This window comes from Palaemon carinicauda, chromosome 1 (genome assembly GCF_036898095.1).
Source record: "Palaemon carinicauda isolate YSFRI2023 chromosome 1, ASM3689809v2, whole genome shotgun sequence".
Lineage (NCBI taxonomy): Eukaryota > Metazoa > Arthropoda > Malacostraca > Decapoda > Palaemonidae > Palaemon > Palaemon carinicauda.
The window spans coordinates 213,367,273-213,390,767 of NC_090725.1; the positions used below are offsets into that span (position 1 = coordinate 213,367,273).

Here is a 23,495-nt window from a genome sequence, read left to right on the forward strand (position 1 = left end):
CTGACTCTAAAAGGATCTACTGCCCTGTTTCATAATGCTTTGTCCTCCTTTTCTTTTTGCTTCACGCTTTGCTCCCCTTCTCTTAGGGCTCAACATATGCCATCGTTTATCTTTTTCCCTTTCAAGTTTTCTTAATTCTATTCATTGTTTTCCTTGTTTTCTTCATCATTTTCCTTATCAAATCATTTTTCCGAACAGATCTGCCTCTTCTAGCTGCCCTTCTTTCTCTCACACTATTGTTATCCTGTCTCATAAATATTTCACCCTCCAAACACCTGTTAAAACACCCCCCCCCCCCTCAACGGTGACCCTGGAATACCCACCCTTCCCCACACCGAACACACTTTCCTTCAAGTTGCAATCATACTATTTATTCTTTTATTCTCTTAGCTAAGTGAAAGAGACCCAATAAATTATTATAAGGTCTCTTTTACTTAGCTAATACTATATTCTACTGTATTAACTACAGTATTTAGTAGATGTTTTGAATAAGTTAAGAAATAGTTTCTTCTGGTATATGTAAGTATTGATAGAGAGATTCAAATGCTGTTTTTTGTTTGTTTCTTTTAAAAGAAAGAATTATTACTGAGATATTTGTTTTTAGTTTATAAAATAAGCTATAATTCTGTGTATCCCTGGAAAGGTATCGTTATTTGACCACATTAAATAGGTATCGTGGGTCGACCTCGACCTGAGGTCCAAAAAAATTCATAAAAAATTAATTTACAAATCAATTCTCAACCTTTTAATAGCAAAAAAAAAAAAAAAACCCTAAAAGAATATTTTAATCATCTAAAAAAGTAAATAAAAGCTAAGTCCAAATTAAATATTTATTACAAATAAATTGAAAAATAAGTATACACAAAAAAAATTACTAAAAAAATATTCACCTAAAATCTAAATATGGAAATAAACTAAAACTATTCAAAGCACTTATTCTATGATAAATGAGCACCATTCGCAGAGATCCAGGGTGGGGGGGGGGGACCAAAAGGGAACGTTTCCTGAAATGAGAAAAAAAGGGTACTTTTTTTTCTTTTGGCTAAAAAATCTATCCCCTTTTCAACATTTTGTTAGGTAGGTAAATGACATAGTTAGTGGCTGAAATTTTTACAGAATATTGTATTATTATCGTACAACAAAAATGTCTAAAACAATCTGCACTTGGATATTATTTAATATTTTATTAAGGGGAATTTTTTTTCTGAGTTATATCATGAAATTTTTCAAGACAAATCCTTATATCCATTGCTGAGCATGGTATGTATGCATGAAAATATCAGATATTTTATAAAAAAAGGAATACATAGAGCAATGCCAGCTTGTGTCGGATACGCTCACAAAATGGCCGCCAACCACACCACCTTGGAAGGTCAAATCTGCTACCTGAAATGGAGAAAGACATGTCAATATCAGCGAGTCATTTACTTATATAATTGTTCGAGAATTTGCAGAAAAATATTATGGTAGCTAGAATGAAGTTCATAGATTATTTTGCAATTAAAAGAAATAGAATAATGATGATAATCAAGTTATCATAAAGGTACAAACGTATTAAACGGGAGAAATTGTAAGCTATTTTATAAAAACATACAGGGTAGGAGACATTCACAAACTTTACAACAATCTTTTTTTTTTATACACGCTTAAACACTACTGCCCATTCGATGATTATATAAACATTTGTTATTACACAACTTACCTTAATTAGGTATTGATGGGTTGAGCTCGACCCGTGGGTATCTCAGAAATAGCACAAGGTTTTCCTTTTGCTATTTTTGAGCTGGGATGAAATGTGTCCTCACCCGACTGCTGCGCACACTGAACTGAGTTCTCGCAGGTCGATATCACTGACGACCAATACAGACGAAAAATTATGGCAAAAAAGAAAAAAAAACTTTTTTTTTAACTTCAGGTCATATACGACCCACCACACCTATCCAGGGTTGTTAAGAAAATGTAAAGATAAAATAATTTGTAATTTTTAACAATGTTTACTTACAAGATTCCTCATTGAGGTTGTAAACATGCCACATAAAAATGAAACCCACTTAGTTGAACAAAAGAGAAGGATTTTGTACTGTAAAGATAGAATTATTATTTTACTTAAACACACAACTACAGTATATGATTATACTGAGCATATTATATGTTGGCCGGTATGCCAATATATGGGGTTATAGGAAGAAAACCACAAAATCCTGAAAAAATTCACTGAGCTTTGTATGGTAATGGAGAATGCTTATAAGAAATATTTTGTCAAAATTCCCTTTACCTTCATAGTTACATGGTGATTAGTAAAAGTAACTCGATAAACCTTAAAACATTGTTCTTTACAAGAAAAAGTAGTACTATATTTCTTATTTTAAATTTTGATAATAATTTTTATTTTAATATAAAGCAAATTGTGAGTAATGGCATCTGTTTAGATTCCATGAGTCACAAGGTTATGTATTACACGGTAATTGCGCCCTTCGCCCTTCATTCCTAGCACAAACCTCATAGAGAATACGCGTTTGAGTTTGACCTCTGACATTCACTCGTTTTTATGTCTTTTTCTGGGTTCAGCAAGAATTTCATCATGCCAAAGAGGAAAAGACAATTTCAACATCTTGCTAACATAAGGAAGAAGAAAATTCGCTTTAATCAGAGTTCAGAAGTGGGTAATATCGGCAAAATTATCAGAGTTAATGAAGGAATGTCCGTCTCGCCTAAAGAAGCAAGATATTTAGCAAAGGGATCTTCATTTTTTATTAAATTATCAATAAATAACTTTGTTTTGGTTTATTAATATCCTAAAAGGAACATAAAATTCATAATAATCATGATTTATTAATATTGTCTTTGTAGAAATACAAAGAAAAACTTTGAACCGCCTGGATCTCAAAACTATACTTATTGACTTTCAAATACCATCTTTTCCCTTACTTTTAAAGATATAGCATTGAAATTTGGTATATAACTTAGAAAGACATGTGATACAATCAAATGTTGCCATTTTTCCAGGTTTTGTTTGATTTTTTCCCCTTATTTTAAAGGCTTATTTTTTTACCATAATGAAAAATTCATATCTAGCAAAAATATTACTTCTAGAAAAAACTTTTCATTTGATTGGAGGTTTACATCAGGTCTACATTATATAGGGTAGTAATCCCAGGTCTTAATATTAATTTTCAAGGGAGGAGATAGAATTTGAATACACCCAGTTTTAGGATGAATCACCCTGGCGTCGCAAAACCGAAGGTCAGAGGCATAAATCCTATGCAGTTTGGAGATGTCCTAAGTCATCTTAGTAAGTGGTATGAATGTCAAAGTCCTGTACTTAAAAAACAGCATTAGCCGGCCGGCCCCCTCAAGTCAACCCTTCCAAAATACAATACTCTATTGTATAATTAGAAAAAATCGTAGGACGATTGAAATACAAACAAAACAGCTGGTTCTTATTCGGTTATTGTGGCTATATGCATTTATACAATAATTATAATGTAACTAAGTATCATATAGTGTACTAGATTGGAACACCTATACAGTCAGGCCTTGTTTTTTGTCATAATTAGGTTACAGACACAGGCGCGAAAAGGACATTTTCGTGAATAAATACTGCACTAGGGTGGGCTAATTCCTAAAAAGTCACTGCTCCTTGCCACGAGCGGGTACCTGAGCTGATGATCAACACAGTAAATACTTCCTAATATTGTTTCAATTTGGTTTCTACAATAGTTTATAATCATATGTACAGGGTACAATATATTTGCACACATGTACTCTATGTACTGGACACAGTAAGGTTACAGTACACTGTCGTGCATCGGCAACATGAATGAAACTGTGGTTAACATTATGCGATTCAACTCACAGTACAAGTAAATAAAATATGAGAGAAGCATTTCAAATGAAACTATCGAAATTAATATGCTAATTGGAAAATGATAGATCAAGTAATAATTGTTTCTTTTAGTAAATATGAAATACTCTTCTGTAGCATGCCTTAATAATAAGGGAATTATTTTATCTGAAAATTTAGTTTAACGACGGTTTAGGAAGGGTTGATGAGCTGATTTGAATGTAAACAATGCATAAGATTATACTTCACTATATTTTTAATTTTGATTACGATACTAAAATGTGAATATTACATGCATTATTATTGGATACAGTTGAGTGAAACACCAGGGAGAACAGGGAGAGAGAAGGACGAAACAATATGACAAGAGAGCCATAGACACTAGGCAGCGGGGTGGGGCAAGGCGGTAGCCAAGTTCCTTCACTTTGCAGATCCCCTCCGCCAAATCTATGCTAATAGGTAGTAGGTTGGCCAGAGCACCAGCCACCCGTTAAGATACTACCACTAGAGAGTTATGGGGTCTTTTGACTGGCTAGACAGTACTACATTGGATCCTTCTCTCAGGTTATGGTTCATTTTCCCTTTGCCTACACATGCACACCGAATAGTCTGGCCTATTCTTTATATATTTTCCTCTGTCCTCTTACACCTGACAACACTGAGGTTACCAAACAATTCATTTTCTCTCAAGGGGTTAACTACTGCACTGTAATTGTTCATTGGCCACTTTCCTCCTGGTAAGGGTAGAAGAGAGACCATTAGCAATGGTAATCACTCTTCTAGGAGAAGGACACTCCAAAATCAAACCATTGTTCTCTAGTCTTGGGTAGTGCCATATCCTCTGTACCATGGTCTTCCACTGTCTTGAGTTAGAGTTCTCTTGCTTGAGGGTACACAAAGGCACATTATTGTATCCTATTTCTCTTCCTCTTGCTTTGTTAAAGTTTTTTACAGTTTATATGGATATTCATTTTGATATTACTGTTCTTAAGATATTTTATTTTTCCTTGTTAACTTTCCTCACTGGGCTATTTTTCCTGTTGGAGCCCCTGGGCTTATAGAATTCTGCTTTTAAAACTAGGGTTGTAGCTTAACAAGTAATAATAATAATGATAATAATTCAAATAAATTAGGTAAATCAATGAATATGGGAAATGCGAGAAGGGATAAAAGAATAGGAATGGGAATACGTGGAATGAGGGATAAGAAAGGGGTTGAGAATGATTAATAAGATGAAAAAGACGAATGAATGCTAGAAAAGAGATGAATGAAATTCCAAAAAATAAAGAGAATCAAAAGAGTTGGAAAGATATGTTGTAGATGTGTTTGGGATAGCAAATTAAATGTACGAAAAGGATTTGGGAAAGAATTGAATAAAGGATCAAGATATAATAATAAGTGACGGACAATAATAATGTGAAGGATATATCATACTAATAAGCATGATATCAGTGAGGTAATTCTGTGAAAGTGAATGGTCATATCAGTGGAATAATATCGTGAAAGTGAATATAGGTTGACGACGGACTGCACAGATTTGATCAGCTGATTTGAATATAAAGAATGCATGAGATTATAATTCGCTATGTTTTTAATTATAAATACAATACTAAAATGTGAATATTATATGCATTATTATTGGATACAGTTAAGTGAATCACCAGGTTGATCAAAATCCAGTTTATTTCAAATATAGCTGTAATTTTTTACCATAGTACTGTAAATGGATATACACCAGCAGGGTGTAGAGATAGGTAGTGGCACGCAGCGCTCCCAGTGTAAAGGAGCGTGGGCTATTTGAAGTTTTCGCCCAACTTAGATTTTATCGCAATTTTTATGAGAATTTTAATAGGTATTACATTGTTCTTGGCCATCCCAATGCTGTTGCCAACTATTAGAAATTAAATTCTTAATGTTGGGTAAACAATCATCAGAAAGATTATTTTTTCTCTTTTTCCTCCTTGCCGCTAAAAACCAAAACCTCGAAACAAAAAACTGCAATTAATGAGGCCTGACTGTATTGTGGTAGAAACCAAGTAGAAACAATATTAGGCAGCACTTAGTGGGTTAATTACAGTATCTGAGTATAGGCAATTGCAGTGAGTTGTTAGGTTTGGTTAGGAGTTATCCCACCCTAGGGTAACCCATATTCACAGTTTTTCCCTTATCGCACCTGTCTTTGTAACCTAACTCACGAAAAACGAGGGTTGACTGTACTAAAAACCCTTGTAGGACAACACAAGGTGATGCCGGTAGGAACGAGTACTTCAGAGAGTGAAAGAGTTAAGGTCTGAGCATGAGGATGTTAGCAATGGCAAAACAAAAGGGCATAAAAATCATGCATTTGGTTTAGTCTCTTTAGTGTTTTTCCACAAAACACTAAAATAGGGAGGAAAATTTTTGTTGGCAGACTGATACAATGCTCATATATCGATTTGCGATTTCATGCTTTTACTGTATACCGATTTGCTCATATTCTGATTAGCTCGCAAACCGAGGTATTACTGTATATGATTTAATTCCTTTTTTTCCCTCATGAATCATATTTATTTTGGTGATAATGACCTTGATAGAATGTTTGTGGCTCTTATAGAAACAATTATCTTAAGCTATATAATCGTATCTAAATTCGTTGTTAACACCATTGCATATGCTTTGTTTTAATTGTTGTTTATTTTAAAACATATTTCTTTCTGTGAATCGCTATTTTGGCTGTTACGCAGTACAAATTTACTTTTGAAATAAATCTTTGTATTTGAATTTACACTTATAAATCTGTTGGGGTTGTTGAATTTTCATCATAATTGCCTTTATTTTCAAAATGATTTTATTTTTGCATGCTATTTTTCTGCCAAAGTCTTCATATTAATTATTTTTATCTTAGGTACACTGTAAATTTTCCATTTGTTAAATATGCTAATGCTGGTAATAATTTTGCATATCAATTGAGATTTGGATGTAAATGTTGCATGATTATTTTTATTCAATTGTAAATGTAAATGTTCTAAAAATGAACAAAGAATACTAGTTAACTTCTAAGCTAAAATGTTTTCTGCCAGTGCTTTGGGGATGAGGTATTTCAAACATATGGTTCTCATCTATCTGAGGTAGGTGGTGGCATACTTTATCAGTTGCTTTTGATGAGAGCAAAGGGAAAATGTGGGATTGATACATAATAGTAATTATTTATGGATTTTATTGTTTATAGCAATTTATAAATTTTGTGTATTGTAGATTCACTAATAATTCTTTTCAATATATTATTCAGTCAAAATGTTATAGATATTGTAGATGTGCTAACTATATTGAATGAAGAACTTGAATGCTGTTATCTTTAACACTCTTGGCAGATCGATGAATACTTTTCTTATAGATTATAAAAACTTACCCATATAGAATTGAATTCCTGTTAATTTTGCACAGTTGTAGTTTTAATATAATGAAGATGTCATATATGGCCATGGTGAGAAATTCTAAGCTTCAGGAGTATTACCTTAAGTTGATTTTTTCAAGAAAGAAAAGTAAACAATAATACATATATTTGGTTATACAGTATATTATTTGTATGAACCTCCCCTAATGCTCATATTGTTTCTTCTCTAGAAGCTTGGTTTATTGACAATGACCCATAGAAATTAGAAAATACCCTCAACAAGTTCACAGTGCTCACAAATCTCTCAATGGAAACGCTCTTAACAGTTCTGAGTGCGACCAAGCAAAAAGTTTAGTCAAGGAAATGCCCCTTGTTTCATCAACAGGTCAAAGATTTACCAATTCAAGTGCCTGTGTTCCAGGCTCAAGATGGTCCCCATCTCGAAATGGAAAAGGTTTTAAAGTTTTTTGTACCTTCATGATTGGCTAATTTTAAGAAATTCATTGAGAAAGATTTAATTTTAAAATGTGGGGTTATTCAGGTTGTTGGATTAGTTGTGGGTCCTGATAAATTTCAAGAACCTCCAGGCTTCAACTCAGAAGATTCTATATTTGGGAATGATAATAGCAATATTTCCTTTTTAGGGTTTTCCGTTGAAGAAGAGGATCCTGTTTTTTTTTTTTTTTTTTTTTTTTTTTTTTTTTTTTTTTTGCTACAAAAGTTTAAAACATCAAAGCTGATGTTGGTTCAGATGTGAAGCAGGCTTCTAGAAGCTATGGCCTCTTTAGAGAAAATCATCCCATTGGGCTGCCTGAAGACGAAGGTTTTTCTATTCCATTTCAATTCACATTGGAACAAGCTAACTAATCTAGACACCATATTGATCACAGATATGAAAAACCAACTTCTGCTACTGAGTTGTTGAAACGGTGGCTGACAATTATCTCCAGGAATCTCTTTTTTTATTTAAAAATCCCAGACTAATCTCTGTTTTTAAATGCTTCGTAGTTCGTAGGAAGGATGGAAATCAACTCTAGAATATTTGCATCTCTCAAGGAAATGGACCACATAGGAGTCAAAGCTGCATATCAGTTCCCTAGAGCTACTAGCTATATTCAAAACTTCAGGATCAGGAACCACTAGTGGTAGAGAAGACTGCGGCACAAGCCTACATTAAAAACCAAGTGGGTTCAAGATCTTCATCTCTGTACTAGACAGTGGAGGTGCTGTTACTGTTTTTGAGTTTGAGAGGAATTGCTCTGCTTTCTCAGTTTATTCCAGGAAAATTTAATGTATTAGCCGGCTAACCAAGCAGAAGAAGAGTCCGATATTACCAAACAAATGGTCTTTGTATTCAGTGATATGTCTTAAGATTTGGAAATGGTGGTCACCCGAACGTAGACATATTTGCAACTTCACTCAACTAAAAGATATGTTTTTTGTTCACTTTTGCCAGATCCCTTAGCTTGGAAGGTAGATACCCTGTTGCAGGATGTCGAATTTGGATCTTCACACATTCCCATTATTTACCAGGATCTGTAAGTGTTGAACAAGTTCAGTGTTGCTGCAAACAGCATGATGATGCTCATAGCTCCTCTCTGGCCACAGAGAGAATGGTTCGCAGATCTGAGGCCCCAATTGTTGCAATGTCCAAAAAGGCCGCCGTACAAAGTCAATCTGCTCAAACAACCAGTATCTAAGGTGATTCGTCTGAACTCATCCCTATTACATCTGATCACATGGAGACTATTCACCATATCCTCAGGAATAGAGAGTTTTCAAAGCTCTCTGCACTGTCTATTATATGTTCTAAAATACAAGTCTACCAATAATCTTTAACAATGATCATGAAAATTTTATTTAGATGTGCACAGCTAGGAGTAGGTCAGTAACCAGGATTATTTTAGGTAATATTAAATTTTACCGGTCCTTTTTTATGATAAGACACATTAAATTTTCAGCCATTGAGCGATATAGATCCATGCTTAATTCTGTGCAAAAGCATCTAGGATTAGATGTCTGTTTCAGATATTAAAGCTGATGTATTTAGATCTTAACGCTAAGATTTTGCTTCAAGTTTTTCCACACCGCTACTCTGAAAATAGATGAAGGAATTTCAGCTGAAAACAGGCTTCTTTGTCCAGTAAGAGCTTTTCAGTGTTATTTGGACAAAACTACAGGTATTAGAGGTAGTTTCTTAAATTTATTTTCTGGAATTAGGGTCACTAATAATCTTTTGGCCAAAAATTTAATATTATTCCTAGTTAATATTTTGGTCACAGAAGCTGACAAAGAACTGTATCCAAATATTAGGAGTGCATCTACTTCCATTGAATTTTGTAGAAATCTTTCTTTAGTAAAAGTTTTAGCAGCAGTCATTGGCATAACAATTGGGTTTTTGATAAACATCTTGAGGAATCCTGTTTTACTTATGAAGATTGCAGCATATTGGATTTTTATTTGGTAATCTATTTGAAATCAAACAAAAGTATAATTTTGATCAAGAAATATTTAGAGACCAGTTTAGTAAATCTTCACCATGGTATATTGCTTTTACTTGAAATTATCTTATCTCTTTCCTTCACTGGCATCCCACCTCCAACAGTGTGTGAGAGTCAGAAATATAACCATCAGGGGATATCCATAGAAATGAGTAAAATTTTGATAATCAAATTTCTCATTTCTTACCTACATCACGTAGGTAGGAAATGAGAAATTTGATTATACATACATACATGCCATCAGTTCAGGGCTTTTTACAACTTATTGCTAGAATGTTCCATTTCTTTACTAGGTGCATGTATTTTTTGAAAGGAAAGAACATGGGGAAAATATTTACAGTGGTACCTCGATACGAAAGTTTCTGCATACGAAAAATTCATGTTACGAAATGAGATGCAAAGAATTTTTCGCCTCACATTGCAAAAAAAATTTCATGATACGAAATGAGATACAGTACGAGATTTGCCTGGCCGCCGAGAATGATTTTAAAACTTGTGTGCCGCCAACCTGTAAACTCGCCACCCTCCTCCCACGCTCCCTTTTGTTATCTTCCCACTCTGATGCTAGTTACCACCATAAGATCCTGCTCTCCTATTGGTCAGTGTCTATCCCATCATGCATCTATGTATCCGCGTTCCTCGACCATTTCGTTTCAGCAGTGCTATCATTCACTTTGAATTTGTGTTAGTGATTTCTCTTTCGTGCTTATGTTTACTGAACTGTGTCTTGTTGCGTTATTCAACTCTTACATTGTTAGCCATGGGTCCCAAGAATGTTGCTTATGTTCAGGGAAAGAAGAAGAGGTTGCATTCTATGGAGACAAAGCTGGAAATGATCAAGAAGTATGAGGCTGGCATGCGGTTGAGTGTTATCACTAAGGTATACATTTATGGCCGAAATCCATCTATGATAATCACCATCCTTAAACAGAAGGAAGCCATCACAGCAGCAACACCTAAGATTGTGACTGTTTTCTTCAGTAAGAGGAGCCACATCCATGATGAGATAGAGAAATTGCTTATCCTTTAAATTAAGGACAAGGAAATTGCTGGGGACACGATTACCAAGACGACAATCTGCCACAAGGACAGTGCCATTTTCGGTAATTTTGTGAGTGCTCAGGTGGAAGGCGATGCAGAAGGGACATCTAAGCAGGCACCCACAGAGTTCAAGGCTTCATGCGGGTGGTTCAAAAAATTCATGAGACGGTGTGGCATTCATTTGGTGGTGGGGCGTGGGAAGGCTGCAAGCTCGGACACGAAAGCAGCCTAAGCTTTTATTAAGAAATTTTGAAGAGTTGACCCTTCAAGACAGCTAACAGTCTGCAACAAGTCTTCAACTGCGACGAAATAGGGCTTTTCTGGAAAAAAATGCCTCATGAGACCTATATCCCACCGAAAGAGAAGAAGTTGCCCGGGCATAAACCTATGAAGGACAGATTTACTCTTACACTCTGTGCAAATGCAAGTGCAGATTGTAAGGTGAAACCTCCACAGGTGTATTACTCAGAGACTCTTCGAGCCTGCAAGGCCCACAAAGAGATAAAGGAGAAACTTCCGGTGATGTAGAGGGCTAATGCAAAATCCTGGGTAATGAGAGACTTGTTCACCAAGTGGGTAAGTCTTTGTTTCGGTCCGACTGCAAAAAAATATTTTGAAGAGAATTGTCTCCCTCTGAAATGACTGCTGGTGTTAGACAATGCCACTGCTCAACCTCCAGGCCTCGAGGAAGATACCCTAGCGGATTATTCCTTCATCAAGGTTCTCTATTTTCCACTAACACCACCCCTCTCCTCCAGCCCATGGACCAGCAAGTGTTATCCAACTTCAAGAAGCTGTAAACGAAACATCATTTCAGATATTTCGAAGTCACTGATAACACAAGCCTCACCCAGCATTAATTTTGCAAGGATCATTTCCATGTTGTGATGCGCGTCCGACTCCTTGATCAAGCTTAGCAGGAAGTTTCAAGGAGCACCTTGAACTCTTCGTGGAAGAAGCTGTGGCCGGGTGCAATCTTCACGCTAGAATTCAAGGGCTTCCACGTAGGCCTAGCTGAAGCCAAAGCAGAAAAATTTGACTATCCTGAACCTGTTGCGCAACCTGAGGTTGAGGAGATCGTTACACTCGGGAGGTCCATGGGGCTGGTCGTCGATGAGGACAACATCGACGAGCTTTTCGAGAAGCACCAAGAGGAGCTTACAATGTATTACCTTAAGGAATTGAAGGCCATGTAAGTGAACGTCGTTCAAGAACAGTTCTCTAGGGGCGAGGAGGCTGAGTACAACCCTATGACAACGGCAGAAATTAAAGAGGCTCAAGCTGCTTTTCATACGGTGTAAACTTTTGTATATAAGTGACACCCTGAAAAGACTTACATAAGTCATAGGGTTCCGCAGTTTAATGACGTTTTGGTCGTTTCTGGAACATTGTAAGAAGTAGACAGAAACATGCTTCCTTGGATAGTTATTTTTTAAAGAGGCATTTAGTTGGCCAGGAGGAAGCTCAAAGTGATCTGAAAAAATAGGAAACATGAAGTTATAAAGAAATTGTTTAAATTTAGGCAGTACAAAATGTAAAGTATAAAAGATTAAGAAATAAGAAAAAGTAAAAGATAAAAAAATCAAGTTTTTCTTAAAGTTAAGAGTTAATATTTTCTGTTATTTGTTAATGTGTTTGGTAAAGTTAAGTGTTGATGTTTTATGCCATTTCTTAGTGTTTCATAAAGTTAACTGTTCATTTTTTCTGCCATTTTTCCTCCTCCTCTCTTGCCACTATCGTTTTCAGACATCACCTCACTCCAAAGGTCAGGTTCCACATTTTTGTTACTCTTTTCCATTTATTATTGCATTACTCTACCGTATCTTCTACAGTAATAATTCACTTCATTTACTGGTATTAATGGTTACGTAGGTTTTGAATGATCCAAATGGTTGTATTTCATTGTGTCTAGTACAGGTTAGTCTTATTGGGAAATTTAATGTGCTGTTTTAATAGGACTTTGAATCAATTACACGATTTACATGTAAATCGTCTACTCATTCAAAAAAATCATGTTACGAAAGCCACTCCAGAACCAACTAATTTTGTATCGTGAGGCATTACTGTAATTTTTCCAGGTAAATGTTGATTAAACTGAGCTAGAGAAGAAGCAATATGAACATCAGGTACATATAGAAATATAATTTTACTAATAAAATTCAATTTTTTTTCAACCTGGAATAACAGTTTATGTAGATGAAAATTACTTAAGATAGTGATGAAATAGGAACAATCAGATTCCTACACTCTTTACTTTTATTCCAGAGAAGGAGAGAGAGCAAGAGAGTTTCCTAATATTTTCATGGGTCTGATCACATATTACAATAATGTTGTCATGCATTTTATTTTATCATTTACTGCATAATCTTATACAGACCTGTGTTATAATTTTGTGCCTCTCTAATCATTTTCATTGTTAAATGTTTATACTATGGCTATTATATGACATGAGCACCGAATGGTTGTTTGTTAATGAAGTTATTGTTTATGTTTCTTTTTTTATTACTCTTCTCCCATTACTATTGATATCACTAGGAGTATCATACAGTACATTATCATGTTATTTCTGCAGTAATATACAGTTCTTATGATTTTGATACTTGGCAGTTTTAGTGTGGTATCGCACATTGAAATACTTGTCTGTTTATGAAATTCCACGCCCGCAAACTTTCTAAGTTCATCAATCCATTGTATTCTCTTCCTTCCCCTGTTTCTTTTGCACTCTCTCGGGACCCATTCTTTTATTCCTAATGTCCATCTATTATCTGTTATTCTCATTATATTTACTGCCCATTTCTTTTTCTTACATGTTGTTAGAATATCCTCTACTTTAGTTTGCTTTCCTATCCATGTTACTCTTTTTCTGTCTTTTAGTGTTAATCCCATAATTATTTTCTCCAAGCTCTTCGAGTTGTAACTAGTTTGTTCTAAGGCTTTAGTAAGGCTCCAAGTATCAGATGCATAAGTCAATACTGGTAGGTCCATCTGATTGAATACTTTTCTTTCTAGAGAAAGTGACATTTTACTCTCATAATCTCATTTTGTTTAGCAAAATCTGTCCATCTCATGTTTATCCGGTGAAAATTATTAAAATATAATATAAAACAATACATTCTGTAATATTTGATAAAGTAAAAAACTGATAAACATTACTGTAATATATGATCAGGGATATGAAAAGGGTCTCTCTCTCTCTCTCTCTCTCTCTCTCTCTCTCTCTCTCTCTCTCTCTCTCTCTCTCTCTCTCTCCCTCTCTCTCTCTCTCTCTCTCTCTCTCTCTCTCTCTCTCTCTCTCTCTCTCTCTCTCTCTCTCTCTCTCTCTCTCTCTCTCTCTCTCTCATGAAAATTAAACACAACAGTCAAAAATCAAAATGAAATTTCCCTTTGCAGCAGCTAGCTGACTCAACAACAACAACCCTGTTTTATGACCACTAGGTTCTCACTACAGTGTTTTGTTATGGTTTTAAAACTTGATAATGAGTGCTGAACATATTTCATGTTCTCATGTTATGATATCTTTTAAAGTTATAAGATAGTTGTACAAAAAGGATTTCAAAAAATAAAACCTAAATTGGTAGCATGATTAAAAATTTGCATAAAATTTTAAGCAGTAAATCCATCTATGTAAAATCTTTATTAAATAAGATTAATGACGACAGAATATAGTGGAAAATATTGAATAAAAGGGAATAAGAGTACAGTATAACAAAGAAACATAAACTGAAACAATCAGTAGAAGTGCTGGAGTAACAGAAATTAAAAATTAAATGTAATGGAAATAAGAGGAAAGAATGTGAGAAACCTTTTAGCCCTTGGCATTAGATAAATTGATACAGATATATATAGTTGCAATTACCGAATAAGAGGAAGAAAAGAATAAGGAAAGTAATAAGGATAATACATAGTAAAGAAATTAAAAAGGGTATAAGGAATAAATTGAAATTATGTCAATGGTAAAAATGTGTGGATAACAGAAATGAGAAGGAGAGAAACTTCTTGGTTTTTGAGCCAGCACTCCCTTTCTTGAAACAACTTTACTGAGTGGTGACGTAATGGCTGCCGGTATTAAAAATTCACCTGGTGCTTCCAGTTTAACAGCTGCAGTCAAGTGAATTTTAAGTTAATTTTTATGATGCTATTAAGACTAAAGCATTGTCTGGGGAATCAGTGGTCAAGGAGGTTCTATTGCATGTGGGTGTGATTAAATATATATATATATATATATATATATATATATATATATATATATATATATATATATGTATATATATATATATATATATATATATATATATATATATATATATATATATATATATATATATAAGGATGTATTCAAGCATACCTTTTAGGAACAATGAAAATTTGTACAGTTTATGTTTCTTTCCATTACATTTCAATTGCTTCCACCAGTTCTTTGTTTAGCGATTTCATCAGGACTGACCATGCATGATTTGAAATATACATTGTACAAATTGCAGACATACAAGCATAAAAAAGTTTCTAATGTGTAATTTCCACTTATTGTTGTGTCCTCCTTGATTTGGGTGTGATCTGTTGGGTAAGGTGTGCATATTGGCACTTTTGAATCTATGCTTAATTTGTTACTTGTATTTAACTTACTGTAGTGAGTATACCATAGGCACACAGTCAGAGGCATGGTATTTCTATCTTGCAGCAAGTTCAGTTATGTTATTAGGATATTAATTCTATAATAGTCTGCTTGAGGGATGAATAAAGTCCAAGTTAAATTGAATCTTAAGTACTTGAGTAATGCTGAATGATCCCTATAGCCTCTACGATTTGCAGATGTTAGAAGTATTGTTCTCTTTGAGGATCAGTATCAAGAATTTGGGCTTACAGTTGTAGGTGGCCACATGATATTGAAAAATAGTGCCTTGGTTACACTCTGCAGTTGTAATGTAAATATCATAGTTGTTAGGGGCTATATATGTCTTTGGTCCATTTTACTTTAGTCGATACTTCATGTTAGTTTGACTCCAGCATCTCTTTAAGGGGCTGTGCAGTTTTTCATCACTGGCATTATGACCAAAGGATACAGTACAGTCTAGAGTAGTGAGCGTTAATCCACACTTGCTAATTTTTTCTTAATCATGACTATTGAATGTCTTCCTATGGTATAAGGTACATAATTATGTATAAAGGGTCTATGTTTTCTTCATTCTTAGACATTTTTACAACCAGGAATGGTAAGTGCCCTTTCATCATACACGAGTACATACATACCTATATGGTTTATGGCTTATTAAAGTTTGAAAAAGATTATGAAAACAATTCTCTGGGGCTATCCTTGAGTTATGGATGTCTACTCAATAGTAATATTAAACAGTGTGATTGACATAGTAATACATATTGTAAGATGAAAGGTGTGGTTTTCTTACCAGAGGAGATCTTGCCTGTCAATTAATGTTACTTCATTTGTTGCTTGTAATAAGGATTCATATCTTTGTCATTCTTTTATAACAGACATTTAAGGCTTTAAGTAAAAGGTTTGTATTAATGTCACAGTTTTTGTGTTGCCATTTTTTTAACTAATAGAGAACACCTAATAACAAAATTTAACTTGTTGGAGTTGCAAGCCAGCAGTGAAATAAAACAAACTGATTTTGTGGGGTTTTACTAGATTTTTTTTACATTTTACATACCGTAGCAGTTTAAGGCTAAACCATATCATTTCTATATAAAGAACTAACTATTTGTAAGATGTTACATTTGACTTGTAGAATTTAGTTGATGGTATTTTAGAACTTGGTATTTACAATTAAGACTTAGTGTTAACCGTTCCCTTCACTAGTGCATTGCAGTTCTTTTTGCTCTTCATTTCCAATTCCTGCTTGAACTTTATGCATGCAAATGCTTTAATTCCTGGATTGAACTTAATATTATGCTTACGCATGCTCTTTTATAAGGTAATATATTTTGAAGTTGTGATATAGGTAAAATTAAGAATTTTTTCTGTGTAGCATTCTTCAAATATTGTCAAACAACTTTTTCTTCATGTGAATTTGTTGTGTGGGCTTAATATTTGCTGCTGTTATTATTGATTTTAATGAAGTGTATATATGGTCCAATACAGTATCACATGACTGATGGAGAAGGGTCTGCAAAGACTATAATATATTTTTTATTTTTTGTTATTTTTGAGTTATATATATATATTAGATCAATGAAATTTCTATTGTTGCCATAGAATAAGCATGTGCTTGTTACGTCTGGAGACCCCGGCCTGCGTAACGACTTCATTCCTTTCAGTGGAGGGGCCGGAGGTGCTCCTGTGACCCCACCGGGACCTGCGGGGGGAAATGGTGGGGCTCCTCTCAACCACACATCTTACTCCTCCCGGCTTCTCAGCTCTAGACTTCTCAACTCTAGGCCTCTCATCACTCAACTCTGAAATTATGTCATCCAACAATTGGCTTAATTTTTTTTCTTCTGATTTTTACCACTATTTATACTCATGTTTCTAGTGTAACATGTAAGCATTCTTAAGGTGCCACTATCCATTAGGACCATTTTCATTAGCAATATCACGGTAACTAATCACTCACAATAAATGTCATTTGAAAATTCAGTGTCTTTGAATATATCTCACACCCAGGTTTGAAGGTGTCATGTCAGATCAGTCCACTGTTTCCCCTCCATAGTTGTTGGTGTAACCTCTTTTGAATAAAGAAAATGGTCTTTGTTGGAATAGTCCTCTTCTAATTGGATAGCAAAGTGGTCTCCCCCCTCCCTCATCACATCTACCTCTATTGGCTTTATAACTTGGGTGATTTGCCTGAATATGTTTTGTAATTTTCATCTAGAATTGGAACTTGAAAGGTGATTGGATATATGCATGAATGTAGTAGCAAATCTTGATGCAATAGTTTATTTAAATAGCATACCCCTATAAAATTACAAATACACACACATGCACACACACACACACACATATATATATATATATATATATATATATATATATATATACATATATATATATATATACATATATATATATACATATATATATATATATATATATATATATATATATGTATATATGTATATGTATATATATATATATATATATATATATATATATGTGTGTGTGTGTGTGTGTATGTGTGTGTGTGTACATACATGCACATATACATACAACACATTTGAAATAGCTTGGGTAGCAGGGAATCTCTGCTTCAGGATAAATCTAAATGTTATGACAAACTAAAACATTGTTCTAGCTAAAATGTCTTTGGTTGCAGTCTTTATCTCAAAACAATATTTCAGATGTAAAAGAAAAGAAATATTGCTAAGACTACTTATATAAGGTTCACAATAGGATTAGAATGTTAATAATCCTGAGATTTCAAATAAAACTGGACAAGTCTAAATGTAAACCTTGCTTTAACTTTGATACATGTGAACTTGGCTACTTTGATTCCACTTTTAAGAATTACCTCAACGATGTAATTTAGATATTTTCTATATGTATGTGAATGTTATTGTTCTTCCTATGGCACTGGCACTGGTCCTCTGTTTTAGTACAAAGGATTTTGAAGGAATCTTTCAGTTCTACTATGAACACCAACATGACAACATAATCAGGAAAGAGGTTATCAGTAGAGGATTACATACACTAGAAGTCATTATAGACTGTCTTATTGATTTATAACTACCGGTGCAGAAAAAAGGCTATAATTTTTCTTCATGATTGCAAAACAGTATAATTTTGTAGTAGCTGTTTAATGTCAGTGTAGGGTAGTTTGCATAGAATTATTGTTGGGAAATTGTATATCTGAAAATTTATTTATTTTCCTGAAAAATAGCATCTTGCAGCAGAATTTTGCCTTCTCAAACTTAAATAGACCTGGAGTTGTAGCATATAAATTACTTGAAATTTCTTAGCATGTTAAAAACAATTTCTTGAAACCATTCTTATTAAAAAGGGCATTTGGAATAATTAAATTAAACAGTGCAGGTCTAGTTAGTCTAAACATTTGAGAAAACATATTATAAAGGTGCTATTTTAAAGCAATAAAACAAATTAGGTTAAGGAAAGATATACAGTATTCATTTTATCAAATATCTTCCTTAAACTTCTACATCAACTACAAAATTAATTTTGTTAGTCATTTAGAAAAATTAAACCATTCTTGCTACTATTTATATGTTAGTTCCTTTATTACATCACTTTTATTTCCAATTCTAAGATTATCATGGATCCAGAAGTAAAACTGCAATACAGTTTGAAAATAAAGGAACAGTACCAAAGGTTAATAACAAAATATCTTTTTAATACAATACAGTAGTTAGTAATTTATTAACAGTAAATGGGAGAGAACTAAAGTTAGCTAAATGAATGTATATTAGAGAGTAAGATTTTAATTTTAGACCAGATTTATTTGGAACTTGTTATTGTTTTATATTTTCGTATCCTAATTCTAATGTCAATTTTTCACAGACTCAACAATACTATGTAATTTTACTCATAGCTTTGAAATGAACAAAATAAGGTTTGAAATTATATTATTTCTATAAGTCTCCCCTTAGGTTCATATTGCTTCTTTTTTTAAGCTTGCTTATATCAATGTTTAACCCCCCCAAAACTATGTTTTTTCCTTTCAATGGGCTTAGGCCTCTGGTATAGTATCGAGGCAATCTAGCAGCTAATGAGAATGAATAATCTCGGCATTGATAGATTGTACCATCTTTTGTCTTACAGTCTCTGCGTCATTCTTGCTGTAGCAATTCAACTTTGCTCTGTTTGGTTCTCTTGATTATAAGTGTTATTTTAGTTATTAGCTATTGTAAGGGATGACTTAGATTTTTTAGTAATTACTGCATCGATTGTTCAAGGAAATTTTTCTAGGCATTCATGTTCCACATTCTCTTTGTGTCTCATGGCGTGGCCAATATTAAGATTTAGGTAAACTTTTGTGAAAAATGCGAAAGCCTTGCTGTTCCTCTTATGGGAAAATATATTCAGATGTTTACTGATCATTTAAAAGTTTTAAACATAAAAGAAAACTAACTTTCAGTATTAAATAAACCTGGAGAATGCAAGATTAGTTGCTTTCCCAGCCATTAATGAGTCTAGTTTTGTTAGGGATGAGCTTTAGGTCTTATGGCAAAGACGGAAGTGTATCCTAGTCTGCCCAGTTTTGAACCCTAGCCTAACTTTTCAAATTTTGCCTAGTGGTTCTAGTGTATCACTTAGGGTTCTGATTGTGCACAGTGCATAAGAAAGTTGAAATGCTCTATTAGAGCCTTGAATTCTATATTTACTTCATTTCTTTCTGCTGAAAAAAACTATTGCATTTCTGAAATCTAGTCTGCTCAATATGACCACCAGATCTTTAGGTGTGCTGGTGATCTGTATCCATATATCCTTCTGTGTGCTGATATAAGCATTAAGTTTATGAGCATACTATTTTTTTTTCATATATTAATTGTGTGGCATATCATATGATTCAGTTGGGACAAGGTAGTAGAATGGAATGTTTCAGGTGACTATAATCTTCTGGTTGACATATCCCTCCCTTAGTGAAGTAGACAAGTCATGATCAACCTCTTTATAGTTATATTATTGACAAACTGTTGTATAATTCCTGCAGAACTGTGAAAAGGATTAAGAATAGTTCTTTTAAAGCTTCAAAAATTGTATATTTGAATCTTGTTTCGAATGGAAGTGAGCCATTCTCACATAGGTTCAACAATTAACACTTCTTAATATCTGTCAAGTTGGTAGACTGGATCATTTTATCCCACCACTTGCTAAAGTATGATCCCATGATCAGTAACATTTGGCTATATTATTGGAGTGAAATATCATTTAGCTCTTATAGGTAATTTTAAAGCTTCAGATGAACAGTTGAATTATGTTCGGAGGTGATGTGAGACAATCTTATGAAGCCTTGAACAATAGCACTTCATAAGTTTTCAAAGCTGTGTTAAAGTACTGTAGCTGCTTGTACCTTTACAGGTGAAACAAGTTCCTAGCATAGAGCATGCACGGTTTCCACTAAAAGTAAAGAAAAGGAAAAGCCTGTTGCCTTTTTTCCATAAGAAAATGTCCAAGCCATAAAGACAAGTGTTGGGGATACACAAATTGGTATTGTCTTCGATGAAATATTTAATCATTAAAGAAACTGATTTCTTTGTATCTAAATTAGTTACTCAAGGTAAATTCTGGTTCTATGTTTATTCCTTGTCATATAATATTCAACGGTCCTTTAAGATGGTTTAATCTCCATATTTTTCATAATAATATAGTTAGGGTGGTTTCATTGTTTGCTCTATTGAGCAAATGTTTTTCATCCACTTCCTGTTTAGTGTTAGAATCTTTTCTCTTTCAAGTATATAGAAATAGTGAGGAACCAGATCGATATCCATGCAGACGATGGCAGAAAGGCTAGTAGATTGGCTAAATTTTTAGCAACTATTCCTATTCCTTACACTATCCCTAAGAAAATCAAACATCTTAGCAGAACAGTTAAGCAGGGAAAATCTGATTCTTCCAAATGGGCGTAGTCTACATCCGTCAGGGTGGCCAGAGATTTGGAGGGGGTTGCTACCAAAGGAGGACATGTTTGCAGTACATCTAAATAAATAATAGGGTATCTTTGTTTACAATTTCAGGATGGTTTAGTATGCAAGAGAAATACCCTGTTAAAAATCTGGATCTATATGCCTTTCCACTTTTTCGCCATAATTTGACTGACTCCTTTTTGTCCAAAAGAGGATTCAGTCTATTCTTCTTTTGCTCCAAAAGTTCAAACGGATGAAATTTATGTCGGCTTGAATGTTAGGGACCATAACTCTTCTAGAAAAATCTTTTCCGGTGGATTTCTTGAAGATAAATCTTTCAATATTAGTTCAATGAAAATTGGAACAGGAGATTTGATCCAGACACAATCTCTATTCCAGTGATGAAGAACCAGCCTTAACTGCTGAGTTGGTGGGGTGAATTTTGTCGATTATTTCAGACAATTTCCTTGAAAATGAGGATTTCAGACCCATTTCTGTTCTTGGATGCTTCACAGAAAGAATGGAAAGCAACTCCAGATACTATCCATCAGTCAGGGAAATGGACAACACAAGAATCAACTTTTCATATTAATTACTTGGAACTTCTAGTGTTATTCATGGTCCTTCAAAGTCAGAAACCAATGGAAATGGAGAAACAAGGGGGGAATCTGATAATGGATAGCAAAGAGGTTATGGACTTGGACAAATTTATCCCAGAAGATCAAACATCTTTCAGATCAGTTAAGAAAAGAAACATATTCTTCCAAATGAATGGCCCCTGCATCCGGCATTGTGTCTTGAGATTTGAAATTGATGGGGGGACAGCCAAACGTGGACATGTCTGCAAGATCTCTAAATAAAAAGTTATGATGTGTTTTGTTCACCAGTTCCAAATTCTTAGCATGGAAGATAGATAGTCCTGGATAAATCTGGACCTGTATGCCTTTCAACTGTTTGCTATTATTCTACAAGTAACATAAAATGACAGGGTCTCTACAAACAGCTGGATGATTCTGGTAGCACAATTTTGTTTGTGGGATTAGGAGTTCAAATTATCCTCATCCCAACATTGCAATATCCTTTCTTGGTAAATGTTTGGTCATATGGTCTCACGAGGAGTTGGATCTTAAGTTAGATAACTTGAATATTAGAGTTCATGACTTTAAAAGTGCAGCTAAATCTTGTAACATTTGTTGGAATATCTCTTTGGAAAAAGTTTTAGCAACAGCTCAGTGACATACTAAGTCAGTATTTGCTAAGCATTATCTTAAACCTGGTTTACTTATCAAGATATTTGGACTTAAGTGCTCTAGTAGTTGCTGTTAATAAACCAAGTAAAAGTTGGTTGGTTTTATTGAGTAAATTTTGATTCTTTTTTTAAAGAATTTATAATTCAGACAGTTTTGGATAAATGATATAAATGAGCAGTTAGCTAATAATATATAGGAACTCACTCTGGAGAATTATTACAAACTTCAGGAACATATTCTAGTGAATAAAGGTATTACAAACTTTTTTAGATGGTTTGTTGCCAAGAAGCTATACTAAGAGTTTAGTATATCAATCAAGTTTGTAATTTCAGGTCTATTAATGGTCCATCCCCTTCATTAACCCACCTCCATCAAAGTGTACGAAATAGCAATATGAACATCAAGGGAGGTTAATGTAATTAAGCAGAATTTTAATGATGTTAATTTTTCATTTCTACATGAAATCTCTCTTCCCCACTGACTAGTGATATAAAGAGGAAAAGGATTAGTTTCAACTTTGAGACTTAAGATAAAAGATGATATGGCCTACCAATGCCATGGTTATTGCCATTATCCAGCAAATTGTTTCAATACTAACTTGAGGCCCAAGTCTGTTGAAGGAAAGAAAACAGGAATCTTTCAGCTTTTGGGAAAGCATCAATATAAACAAGCTTTGTGAGAGAAGCCATATGAACATCTGGTGAGTATAGAAATAATTTTTATTATTGAAATTCCATTTGTGTGGTAAAGATTGCAGCGCTAAGAGATTAGGTAGATGATGTTACATCTTGTTCTTTTGAGGTGTGAAGGTATGTGTGTGTTTGTAATTTATATATATATATATATATATATATATATATATATATATATATATATATATACTGCATATGTAAATATCACCCACGAATGGCATTTAATACCAAATTCTATCTTGGGAATATAAATCCACTTGG

General features: G+C 33.9%; 1 protein-coding gene across 7 annotated transcripts in view; it reads left to right on the top strand.

The window, feature by feature from the left end:
- LOC137653925 (phosphatidylinositol 3,4,5-trisphosphate 3-phosphatase and dual-specificity protein phosphatase PTEN-like) overlaps positions 1–23,495 on the top strand; it is a 487,265-nt gene that overhangs the window by 396,197 nt on the left and 67,573 nt on the right. For 4 of the 7 annotated variants that reach the window (XM_068387557.1, XM_068387575.1, XM_068387592.1 and 1 more), the window contains one exon: positions 17,033–17,708. The exons of 2 other annotated variants lie outside the window; for them this stretch is intronic. Coding sequence is in view for 2 of the 5 variants with exons in the window: in XM_068387575.1 (XP_068243676.1) it covers positions 17,033–17,058 (26 nt within the window). In the remaining 3 variants the exon portion in view is untranslated. Of the gene's footprint in view, positions 1–16,970; positions 17,709–23,495 lie in introns of those variants that run through there. One more of the 7 variants, XM_068387586.1, reaches the window with a different exon arrangement.